Source organism: Zootoca vivipara, chromosome 2, assembly GCF_963506605.1.
Source record: "Zootoca vivipara chromosome 2, rZooViv1.1, whole genome shotgun sequence".
NCBI lineage: Eukaryota > Metazoa > Chordata > Lepidosauria > Squamata > Lacertidae > Zootoca > Zootoca vivipara.
Genome location: NC_083277.1, coordinates 38,090,021 through 38,102,399, shown reverse-complemented (window position 1 = coordinate 38,102,399; position 12,379 = coordinate 38,090,021). Strand labels below are relative to the sequence as shown.

At 42.1% G+C, this 12,379-nt stretch overlaps 1 protein-coding gene across 5 annotated transcripts in view; it reads left to right on the top strand.

Annotated features, from left to right (window-relative positions):
• SLC6A6 (solute carrier family 6 member 6) overlaps positions 1-12,379 on the top strand; it is a 60,831-nt gene that overhangs the window by 39,502 nt on the left and 8,950 nt on the right. For all 5 annotated transcript variants that reach the window (XM_035106507.2, XM_035106506.2, XM_035106505.2 and 2 more), the window contains 5 exons: positions 3,324-3,436; positions 4,851-4,988; positions 6,431-6,533; positions 8,090-8,190; positions 10,629-10,799. In XM_035106507.2, coding sequence (XP_034962398.1) covers positions 3,324-3,436; positions 4,851-4,988; positions 6,431-6,533; positions 8,090-8,190; positions 10,629-10,799 — 626 coding nt within the window. The remainder of the gene's footprint in view (positions 1-3,323; positions 3,437-4,850; positions 4,989-6,430; positions 6,534-8,089; positions 8,191-10,628; positions 10,800-12,379) is intronic.

Below are 12,379 nucleotides of genomic sequence, written 5' to 3'. Positions count from 1 at the left end.
ATTCCTAATAGATAGGATCGCTGAAATCTCCATAGACCCACAGCAAGTGACCTCTGGAGATTATAGCTGTGCTAGGATGTGCCTTGAGTTTTATTGTACCATGTATATTTTAGTGAAGGGCCATTGCTTTCCATGACAAGGCTGTATAGAAACTAGGAAGAGAGGAGTCCCCCCTTTTTGCACCCTTCCTGCCCTTCCAACATCTTTTACATTTGTGCATAGAGCACTTCCATATACAGGAAACTGTGCATTGATTCCTACACTTTTCCCTAGGATACATGTGCATTAAAAGGACAATATGTCCCTATCTCATTTACTTTCAAACAAACCAGGCACACTTTTTTGGACTGGCCTTGTAACACCTGAGGAAGCACAACAACTCAAATTAACTATGCCTTCGAAGCCCAGACATGCTAGAGCAAATGCTCTTTTTATTGTAGTCTATGTAAACTTACTTTAAAACGGTAGCACTTAGACTGGCTGGCCGCAGTTTCTGCAACTAGCTAGTAAAAAGGGTATTGTAGAACCCCAGAGGTTTCTGCTGGTCATATCCATTATACACATTTTATTTTTCTCTGTGAGTGCAGGTTTGGCAAGGTTCAAAACAGCTTGAAAAGGCAAGAAATGTGCATCAGCATTGGATGTGAAGCCATTAAAAGGCTGTGACTACCCTAATATTAATGCACACCTCAGGCAGCAGACAAAGGTCACCCATTCGGGTGCTGTGGGGAAAACTTGTACTGTGATTTTGACGTGCCATATTGTCAAACAGATTGGTTTTTCTTCCTATAGTGCCATTTTAATAGTGGTGAGGAATGCCAGTGGAGATCCGTATATTCCCTCAAATTTTATTTTTATTTATTTAACAAATGGCTAGTTCTTCAAGGCAGGCAGGCAGGAAAATGAGGGAGCTGGGAATGGCTGTAAGCATCCCAATGCAGAGCTTAACTGTTGATTTCAATTAGCTTAAGCATGCTTAAGGCTGCAATCCTATGCACACACATCTGAGAGCAAACCACACTGAACACAGCAGGTTTTATTTCTTCTGAATAAGCATGTGCTTGTGAGACTGTTGAAAGATAGTAGCCATCAGATCTAAATGTTTGATGCCTTAGTCTTACATAGCACTTTTTTAAAATGAAAAAGTGGCTAAGGCTGATGTTAACTTAGACCCACTTAGTTCAGTCGGACTTACTTCCAAGTACATGTGGGTAGCATAGCTGCCAAGTATCCCGTTTCCGCCGGGAAAACCCCTTTTCCCCTACCGTTTCCTGGCGGTCTCCCGTTTAGGTTTTTATCCCGATATTCTCCCTTAAATCTGCTTCTGCCGGCGTCAGAAAATGGCGGCGCCGGAAGTCACTTTTACGTGTTTCTGGTCATGCATGAAAGCGACTTCCGGTGCTGGTGCCGCCATTTTCTGGTGCCCATAGAAGGGCAAAGCGCCACCGGAAGTTGTGTCTACGCAACTTCCGGTGTCGCGGGCTGCCGATCTCGGATCTTTCCATCCAGGACTTGGCAGGTATGGTGGGTAGGAGATCAGCCTAAGTAACTTTATGAGCAGATAAGCAACTGCAGGATACAATAGTTGGCCATAGTGAGCTCCATTGAGAGATGAGCCCAGGAAACCAGTACTTTTTAGCTCTGTATGCATAGAACAGCTTGAGGTGAGCATAGCCTCTCCCCTCCTTTTTCTTTTAAAAAAGCTAAAATATTTTCAGTGCATTGTTTCAATGGGAAGTGGAGGAACTGGATTCAATTCTATTTCCCTTCCGAAATAACTGACTGATGCAATTTTTATTTTTTAAAAATAATGTATTCAGTCTCAGCAGTTGGTTCACAAGAGGGAATGATGTGGATAAGACCCATTGAGCATAACCTTAAATATGCATTTGCCCCAATGCCACCAATTCAGAGATAAGTGGCTGCACTTAATTTCCATTGAAATCAAGGGCATGTCTAACTTAAATCTCATTTATTTTAGTGGGTCATGCTCAACTAACTTAGTGGGTCATGCTCAACTCTGAGGTGAAGACCATAGATTCAGGATTGGGGTGCCAGCATTTTTTCATTTTGCTGCACCTATCTGCCTTTCCATTCAGTTTAATGGCATGGAAAATGGAAGGTAGCAGAGGCATTCAGTGGTGAGTGACAAGGACTAATCTGTGGAGAGAATTCTTCTGCTGTACTTTGTAACAGATAAAAGAAGAAGAAAAACAAAGTAGAGCTATAAACTGACTCTGGAATGCCAGTGTATTTTCTTTAAACAAAAGCTTGTATGAAAAGTGTTGATGCAATATTTTTAGTCATCTTTAAAACTACCCAAATACTTTAAAAATAAACAGCACTTTTTGGGTTTTTCACCTCTATATGATCCTTTATTGCACCTGAATAAGTGGCACCAATATAAACTGAAAGCTCATCTCATTGTAGTGCATGACTGTCATGTGCCATGGAAATAAGCTTGGTTTTGGCTTCTAGTGGCCCATCCACAGTGCAGATATGGAATAATCTACCAATGATTATTAACAATACTAGTTGAGGGACATTAGCCTTATTTCAGCCAGCATGTTTTCAGAATTAAAAAACAGCAGCTATTGCTTCATATCTTAAAAGAATACTGCCTACTGATAGCAGCAAATTGATTCATTATAGACACTGGGTAAGCCATTAACACAATGCAGCTACCAACCCCTTCAGAGGAAGGGACTGAGGATTGATTATTTAGATAGTCAAGTCAGTTTTTCCACTTCCTTTGTTGTGGTATGGAAATGCTTTTTGTTGGCATTGATAGAACTGTGAAGGGGTACAACAGCTCCAAATCTGGCCTGTGGAGCACAAATCCCAAACCCTTGAAGGATATTTTGTTGGTTTATTTGTCCAAGGAGGGGCCGGGGGTTGCAAAAACAAAGAGAACATGTATGGCATTTCCCCCCTCTGTTCTTAAAGGAGCACAGGAACCGGTCATCCTATAACTATGTCTCATTCACACCATAAGCCCAGCTGCTCATCTTCTATCTTATTCACTTTCTGAATGATGCGTGTAGAGTTTGACCTATTCTTGGCATGTTGAGGCAGATGCTGAGACTGAAAGTGGATAAATAATGGCTTTTGAATTTGATTATTGGAGTTCCTGTTCTAGCAATGCATGCTTCTTTGTCAGATAAAGGATCCGAGTGAATTCCATTCTGGAATCTTCAGTTGGGTTTTGGTTTATCTGAATTGAATCAAGCATCTGCTCTGGAGAGGCAGAGGGGGTCTTGCCTTTGAGAATGAACTGCTTACTTACTACATCTTCTTCTCTTTCTCTCCCTTTATTCCTTTAGGTCCAGGCCTGGCCTTTATTGCCTATCCAAAAGCTGTGTCCATGATGCCACTCCCAACTTTTTGGGCTATTCTTTTTTTTATTATGCTTATGTTGCTTGGCCTGGACAGCCAGGTGAGTAACCATAGCAACAAACACAACATCCATACTGTATGATGGAAAATTTAACAATGTAATTTGGTTGTTGCATTTTCTGCTCTGGGGCAATGCATCATAAATGTTGCAGAAAAGGATTGCTTCACTCTCTAGTAGAGAAAGGATAACAGCTGTTGATCAGTGTTAGCCTATGCACTGTATTGAAGTGTATGAAGTGGCTAATTAAGTTATTCAGGAAGTTTTCAGCTAAACGGACAAAACCATCCTTGGGGTGTGGGACTGAGTACCCTTGCATGTCCTGCCTTTCATAAGGTCTCTTACAGTTCAGCATCCTTGAAAACTGAAACCATGGATAACCTCTCTTTTAAAACAGACTAAATATGTAGTACACATTGGTACTGTTGTTATTCCTTGAGGAAATGGAGGGCCGCCACCCTGCCCCAAAGAGACCTATTTATATGACGCAAATAAATCTGTTAATAATTTGTAGGCTATTGCTAGTTGCACAGATGTCCCAGGGATTTAGGGGGTATTTCATTGAGTTGGTTTAATAATTTAAACTAACAAGGTTCTATTCCTTGGGAAAGTGGCTTTAACATTAAATAAATCTACTTGACAGGGGCAGAAAGTTTACTGAATTCAAAACCTCTCATATGAGCAGCGATTAGTGGAGTTTTCCCTCTGGCTGTTACTCACTTGATCTCTTAAATTGGCAAAGCATTCCATTTGTTCTAAATGGCTCTTTAGTGCTTAATCTTTGAACTCCAGTGAGTGACTTTTAATCACTTCCAAATTGAATGTTAAAACATGCTTGGTGCTGTGGTTCTGCAACCAAGTACTTATGTAAATTGAGGGTTGCCTAGTAATTTTAAGTCATTTCTCACTGTGTCGAATAATTAAAACTAATTGGAGCACTTAATGTTTTGTTTGCTTTTGGAGCGCTGTCAGGCAGGATTTTGGAATGCTAGAGTAGCTTAGGCGCAAGCTGGACTATAGTTGTATTGCAACAGGAAAACTTCTGGAAGTGTACTGTGTTTTAAGGCCCTGGGTTAAAGAAAGATTTTAATACAATAGCTTGTGGGTTAGTCTTACAGAGCATGGTACTAGTGCAGCTGTTGCTCGTTAGCAGAAACAAATATGATGTGTTATGTGTGTAAAGAAAATTGCTTATACTCCCATGCATAACAAACTGAAAGAAGAAGATAGGGACATATTTTTAAATACTTGGGAGGAGGACATTCTAAGAGCAAAACCCCAGCTGGACACCACTCACAGGCTGTAACCTTGACTTGTTGAAAGGTTAAGCAAGTAAATGGATTCAGCTTCTCCAGTGAGAGTGCCAGCACTGTTTCCAAGGGATGCCTTTTTATGAAAGAATGGAACACATTCATGGCAGTTGTTCAGGGTTCTTTTTTCTTTCCTTCTCTGCCAGTTTGTTGAAGTTGAAGGACAGATCACGTCATTAGTTGATCTGTACCCATCCTTCCTAAGGAAGGGTTACCGACGGGAAATCTTCATCGCTATAATATGTTTCGTCAGCTATCTTCTGGGACTATGTATGGTGACTGAAGTAAGTGAGACGAGCTGGTGTGGGTTTGCTTGGCTTTTGATTTCATTCTGTGAAGTCAAATAAGTACAGTGCAAGAGGGGAGCAATCACAGTTCAATGGCAGAGCACAGGCTTTGCATGTGAAAAGGTCCCAGGTTGATTCCCTGCATCTCCAGTTAAAATAAAATTGGGAGAATTTTTCCTTCTGAGAGCTTCAGAGAGCTGCTAGCAGCCAGAGCTAACAGTACTGGGCTGGATATACAAATAGTTTGGCCTGAGCATAGGGGAAATTTACTTGGTACCTAAGAGAGGAGCCTGGCTCTATAAAATGGTTACTCTGTTGTTGTTATTGTTTTTAAAGCAGAGAGACCAGCTGAGAGCTGATTTACCCAAATCTTTCATTTCTCTAAGTTCTCCAGTGGTGTCAATGTAAGGCAGGGGTCCCCAAACTAAGGCCCGGGGGCGGCCCAATCACCTTCTAAATCTGGCCCGCGGACGGTCCAAGAATCAGCATGTTTTTACATGAGTAGAATGTGTCCTTTTATTTAAAATGCATCTCTGGGTTATTTATAGGGCCTGCCTGGTGTTTTTACATGAGTAGAACGTGTCCTTTTATTTAAAATGCATCTCTGGGTTATTTGTGGGGCATAGGAATTCATTCATATTTCCCCCCCAAAAATATAGTCCCCCCCCCCAGGGTCTGAGGGACAGTGGACCAGTCCCCGGCTGAAAAAGTTGATGTAAGGCCATGCCAGTTGTAGCCCTGTGTTTTATTAGTGCTGCTTTTATCCAGCACTGCATTTCCCCCAAGCTTATTCTTATAGAATAACCTAGACAGTGTGCTCCGTTGTGCTGTAGAGCTGGAGTAAACAAAGCTAGACAGATGTGAAACATGTGGGAAATGGTGCAGGTTGAAGCCTATCTCATTATATTTGGGGCTTGATAAGAGACCCTTATAGAAGGTGCTAGAAAATGGAGCAGAGGGAAATACAGTGCATGAAAGGAAAATATCATGCTAAGGGAAAAGCAGTACCAGCCCATATATGAGGAAGCTCCTTGATAAGCGTTGCTTCCATATATTTTAGTCTTGTTATAGCAATTTCCATTGAACAATTGTTTTCTCCCACCATATTTTTCCTGTGAGAGCCCATCCTAAAATACTATCCTTTAGAAAGGAAATAGCTCAGTGTTGGAGTAGAATAAGCTAAATGGCTTAATTTTGGTCCATCACAATCTCTTTCAAAAATGCCTTCTATATAAGAAATAAGTGCATGTTCTGGGGAGGACAACAGCATGTGCTTATAACTCCCCAACAGTTGATTGACAGTTGTATTTGCAGATGAGTAATCTTCTCCAGAGTGATTCATAGATGTGAAGGATAGGGATGAAGGTCATATTGCTTGCCACAGGTTTTCTTTCTGCTTTATTAATAGCACTTGTTTCTTTTTCTCTCACTTTTTTCAGGGTGGCATGTATGTGTTTCAACTCTTTGACTACTATGCAGCTAGTGGTGTATGCCTTTTGTGGGTTGCATTCTTTGAATGCATTGCTGTAGCCTGGGTTTATGGTGAGTAAGTTGTAAATATCTGGCCTGGTATTTTTCCTACAGGAACAACTAAATATTGCAGGGTCTTGGAAGATGAGGCCCCTGGAGCCCAGGAGTTGGGATTGTGAGGGAGGCAGAGCTAAAATAGGGGTCAAGCTAACATAGGGGTCTAAGTGACAAATATAATTTTTCTTACTTTCCTTCCTGAGATGCAGTCCTTGACAGGGGAAAAAAGGTTGCTATATGGGAACTGAGTTGGTGAATGTGAAGCTAAGAACTACTGTCATAATTGAAACAGCATATTGACTTTCTTACTGATTTAGGAAGTGAGCCTGAATCCCAGCATTGAAATATGAAGTAGTGTTTATAATACACATTACATTGTGAGAGACATTGGCTGAATCAAGCTGGATGCGGTGGTTGGTTTTGGGAACTTTCAAAAAGTATGGCCCTTTCCCAAAAGCAAGATTTTCAGGGGGCAATTGAAAAGGCCTAGCTGGGCTTATTGAGAGGAAAGTTAATGGGGCTTGGCCACTGTACCAATGTTCCCTTTTGCTATGCTGCTCTGTGACAGTGAAAGTGCTGCAGTGCAGCACAACAGGGAGCATCTGCCCAGATATACTTTGCATGTTCAGCTGACTGCAGCCTGTGGCTGTGCTGACACCATTAGAGGTGGTCTGGAACTTCAGAGGGAAGGCGGTGCAACTTCTGTTGCCTTTGGCACTACATAGCCAACTCTGAATGGGTCTAGCTTGCCATCACTTTTACAATGTGTCTTTTTAGTTGCATCCCATTATTAAGGAGAAAGAATAAGTTTAACTTATGACCAGTAGCAGACTGGGGAAGAATTCCTGTTTTAACAGGCACAAAGTAAGTAGGAGATAGAAGGTGTGGGTTTTTCAGTGCTCTCTTCAGGCATCTTGAAAACACACTTTTTATTTCAAAACTCTGGTGCATCTCAATCTCTTGGTCCAAGTGTGTAAGTGTGGGAATCAGCCCTACTGAGGTCAAAAAAGAACAAATTTCTTTCTGTTTGGTATGATGTTAGTGTTTATGTTAAACATAGCCTGTCTCCCTAGTCTTATCCCTATCCCTCCCAGCCTATAAATGGCTGTGGATAATACAATAAAACTATGGTTTGCTGGATCTGCAGCTCACTCACCTGGGAATAAAGAGATATCCATGTTGATATTTTTAGAAACTTGTTATAATTTTTATTATAACAAAGGTTTGAAATGTACTACTGGTATCTCTGACCCCCCTCCCCCTTTTTGGTACCTGTTTTCTGTGATGGTTTTGTTCTACACTTGATTTTGCGTTTAATAAAAAGGAATTGAAAAATGTGGCATAGCTCCCATTATGGGGTTGGAGCCAAAGCAGGCATTTCATCCAGTAATAATAAATAAATAAATAAATAAATAAATAAATAAATAAATAAATTATTATTTATTCCCCGCCCATCTGGCTGGGTTTCCCCAGACACTCTGGGCGGCTTCCAACAAAATACTAAAATGCAGAAATCCATCAAACATTAAAAGCTTCCCTAAACATTTTCTTTCCCTTTTGTCGAACTCTAGGCGCTGATAATTTTTACGATGCCATTGAAGATATGATTGGTTACAGGCCCGGTCCCTGGATGAAGTGGAGCTGGATTTTAATCACACCAGTTCTCTGTGTGGTGAGTGCTTGAAACAGCTTGCTTAAAACATTGTTTCACATCTGTAGTAGACTTTGCCGCTTTATTATTTTACTCCTCATCTTCTCCAACAGTGTCTTCATGAATTAAGATACCGAGTTAAAAATGTATAATGTGTAAAGGAATTGCTCCCATGTTAAAATATCTCCACTGGCATTCAATTTTTCCCCATGCCAACATAAAACTGCTGGACTTTTGCATGTAAAGCCATCAGTTGGGGAACCTAAAAGACCATCTTTCTCCCACATGAACCTGCCTACCAATTAATATCTTTTTCAGAAGCCTTCCTGTGGACCACTCTGCCGCAGCTAACAGAAATGGCTTTTAATGTATTCTTAGGGTGCCCAAATGATGAAATTTTCATCCCAGACATCATCATCATCATCTATATATATATAAATGTAAAAATCGTGAAACTGCGTTCTACACTTTTCTCCGTAACCGCTTGACCGATCGTCCTGAAATTTTGACACAACGATCCAGGCCACTCCCCGAGCGTTGTTGGGGGCAAAAATCCCTCAAATCACACACCTGGGCAGGTGTAGACCTGGTTTTCCACCAAGTCAAACAGCGGCCTCAAGTGGCGTAGTGCCCTCCTCCACCCCCTCCCTTCCTGTGAAATCTAAGCCACACCCACAAACCAAATGACATCATCAACCAAGCAACTGAAACCCCAAGGCGGCCATTATCAGACAGACTAGGCCGCTTTCCAGACTAGGCCAAGTGGAGGGGGGGGGGCGAATAGAGGGCAGGGATAAGTAATGGGTCAGAACGGGGGGGGGGACACAGGGATGAAACCTGCCCTCTCCACAGTATCTCACCTCGACTCAGGGGACTCTGAGGCTCAGGGGTATCTGAAGGGGGGCTATTACCCTCCATTTCACAGACTAATGCACAGCAACGTGTGCAGGGCCAGCTAGTTAATAATAATAATAATTTCTGTACCACCCTTCACCTGAGGATCACAGGGCGGAACACACACCCTGCCACTGAAGCCTTCTGAGCCTCAAGCAACAACAATGAATCCAGAAGCACCTCCCCCAGCTATGTGCCTGTTCGTCTGGCACTCTATTAATTTCCTTTTTTCTCTCTAGGCAAAGTCCATACTACTACAAAGGAAGAATAAGGAGTGCACTCTTAAGCACACTCCTGAATCTTCCTTTGCAGTCACTGCTTGAATTCAGGACGTTAAAGTTGAAGTTGGAGCTGTGAAAAAAGAAGCTTGAATGCCCTTAGAGTGTGCTTCTAATGCCTCTTTTTGCAGCCCCTACTTGAACTTCCAGTCACCTGGCTGTCCTACTCAGCTGTCAAAGTGGCCTGTGGAGGGGTTTTTATCTTACTGGTGGCTGCTAGAGCTGCATTTTTGCTGCTTTCAGTTTTGTAAGCTGCCTTGAGGGCATTTGCAGCAAAAGGCAGGCTATAAATTCTATAAATAAACATGCAGTAAGCAGGACAGTAATCAAGCATTGTTTGAAGGCATTGGAATGTGATGGGCCATTGCCATTAGATAGTTCCTCAAGCTATTTCAGTTAAAATTTATATACGTTAGCACAGAGGAAGCGTCAGAGAGAAGTAGATCTATAATACTAGTGTTTTGAGATGGATTACTCTGCAGGCTTACCAAGAAGAAAGCCCCACTGAACACAGCAAGATCTGCCTCTGAGTAAACATGAAAAAGATTGCACTGCATATTACACAAACCCTAAAAGGTGTAAGCATTCATGTCAAGTGAAAAGAAGTAGGGCAGTGCTACGATGAATGCACCAAAGCCTTCTTGTTCCTTTTGGTGTATAGTTGTGGAGCACAGGAGTAGCCAGCACTCCCAGTGGTGTGTCTGTACACAGGGCATATTTCCCTGTCGCCTCTTTCCTCCATCATAACACAGCTACCAGAAGGCCTGGTGTGCACCTCTACCCCACCCCATCAGCTGCTCCTGGTGTGCAGGATGCTGCACTTTTTCACTATTGGTTGCACAGACTATAACAAAGCAACACTCTTATTGAATTGAACAAATTTGGCATCCTCTACCCCTGCTATTACCAATTATTACCATAATCTCTAGCAGTGTGATTCCAGGGGCAGAGGAAGCGGTAAGGGGGTGTACTTGATGGAAAGGAAGGAATGAGGTAGACGTTGTTTGCTGAAAGCTTTTAAAATGTCATTTTCTCCTACTCCACAGCTTCTTGTAAACACACACTTAGGCATGTGAGCAAATAACAACAGCAAAAACTACAGCAGAAGCTCAACTTTTGTCGAGCTTATCTATTGTCAAGCTCGTGTTTTTCCCCCTGTGGGCGGTACATTCATTGTATACTGTAAATCCGTGCAGCCACTAGTGTCAGTAGCAGAAAGGTGCACATAGTTCTTCCAACAAATCTTCAACCTGTCTGTGTTTTGTTTTGTTTCTTTTCCTAATGCAGGGGTGCTTTATCTTTTCTCTGGCCAAGTATACACCACTGACCTACAACAAGGTGTACATATATCCTCAGTGGTCCATTGGCCTGGGGTGGATTCTTGCCCTCTCTTCTATGGTCTGCATCCCGCTTGTAATGCTCATTCGTATTCTACAGTCTGATGGCTCTCTCATTGAGGTAAGTCAACAACCTGGAAGCACGAGAATGCACACTGGCCCTCACAGGCTTTTTTCTCCGCAACTGTCTTCCCAACCTCAACTTCAGTGCTTTGCTGCAGGAACCAGGCTAATTCCAGTGCACATACATAATTTCTACATCTACAAAAAAATTTCCTGGTCATTCATTCAATGGATAGGGCAATTTTACAGGTCCTGTTTATATTTTGGTGCATTCACAATGCTTAAAATGGCATAGCAGAGTTCCTCTGTTGAACTGGACAAGGTTCAGTGCAATTAAAGAAGGTGCCTGTTGCTTTAGTCATATTTACATTCTGGAAAAGAATACAGGTGCTCAATAATTTTAGCTTCTGGACAGCTCTATCCAAGTTGATTCCTCTAAGCCAGTAATTTCCAACCTTTTCCAACCTGGGACCTTATTTAACCCAAACATCCATTTGAAGACGCACTCCCTAATTCTTTCAATTTTACATTTGTATGTTGGTACGGTAGTGCTGCTGTTGCAGGCCAGTAGTGGTCATGATTATCTAGTTAAAGAAGAACAATATTCTAAGCATTATCCAAATGGGGGCCCTCTGCTTGCCTCTCACACCATTTCTTAAAGTGACTTATTTGCAATAGTACTTACGTAGTGGAGATAAAGGTAAAGGGACCCCTGACCATTTGGTCCAGTCGTGACTGACCCTGGGGTTGCGGCGCTCATCTCGTGTTATTGGCCGAGGGAGCCAGCGTACAGCTTCCAGGTCATGTGGCCAGCATGACAAAGCCGCTTCTGGCAAACCAGAGCAGCGGAGATTGTTGTTGTTTAGCCTTTTAGTCGTGTCCGACTCTTCGTGACCCCATGGACCATAGCACGCCAGGCACTCCTGTCTTCCACTGCCTCCCGCAGTTTGGTCAAACTCATGTTGGTAGCTTCGAGAACACTGTCCAACCATCTCGTCCTCTGTCGTCCCCTTCTCCTAGTGCCCTCAACCTTTCCCAACATCAGGGTCTTTTCCAGGGAGTATTCTCTTCTCATGAGGTGGCGGAGATACCCAGGTATAAAATGCCCAGACTCGATAGCACATAGGAAATGTGCAAGCATTTGGTACTGTAATAATCAAATGCACAGAAACAGTAACGTTTTTATTAATATATTTTTAATTATCAGTTTTTAAACAACATGTATTTTAAATAATAATACTCAAATATATTCATTCTAATAAATAATTTACAATCAGGCATCAATACAGTTAACTTACTAATTCCTTCATTGTGTTATGCAACATATAGCAGGCTTTCCCTCCCCAGTATAGGACTTCTACTTGCATATATTTCTAAAGGGGCAATATTTATCCTTTTTAAATAAATCCAGGACTCATCTATTTTGCGCTATTACTATTTTGCCAGAGTATAAGAGTTGCATGAGTAGCAGTCTTCTGCCTAGTTGCTATACTGGAATCTCAAACAAGTCAGCCTAGCTTTTGATTATTGTACTTTGACAAGAGCCCTAGCAAAGACATGAAGACCCACCTGTGGGGTCCACATGTTGAGTGTGCAACCTCCCTTCCGGATGCTGGACCATAGATGGGCATTCTAGTT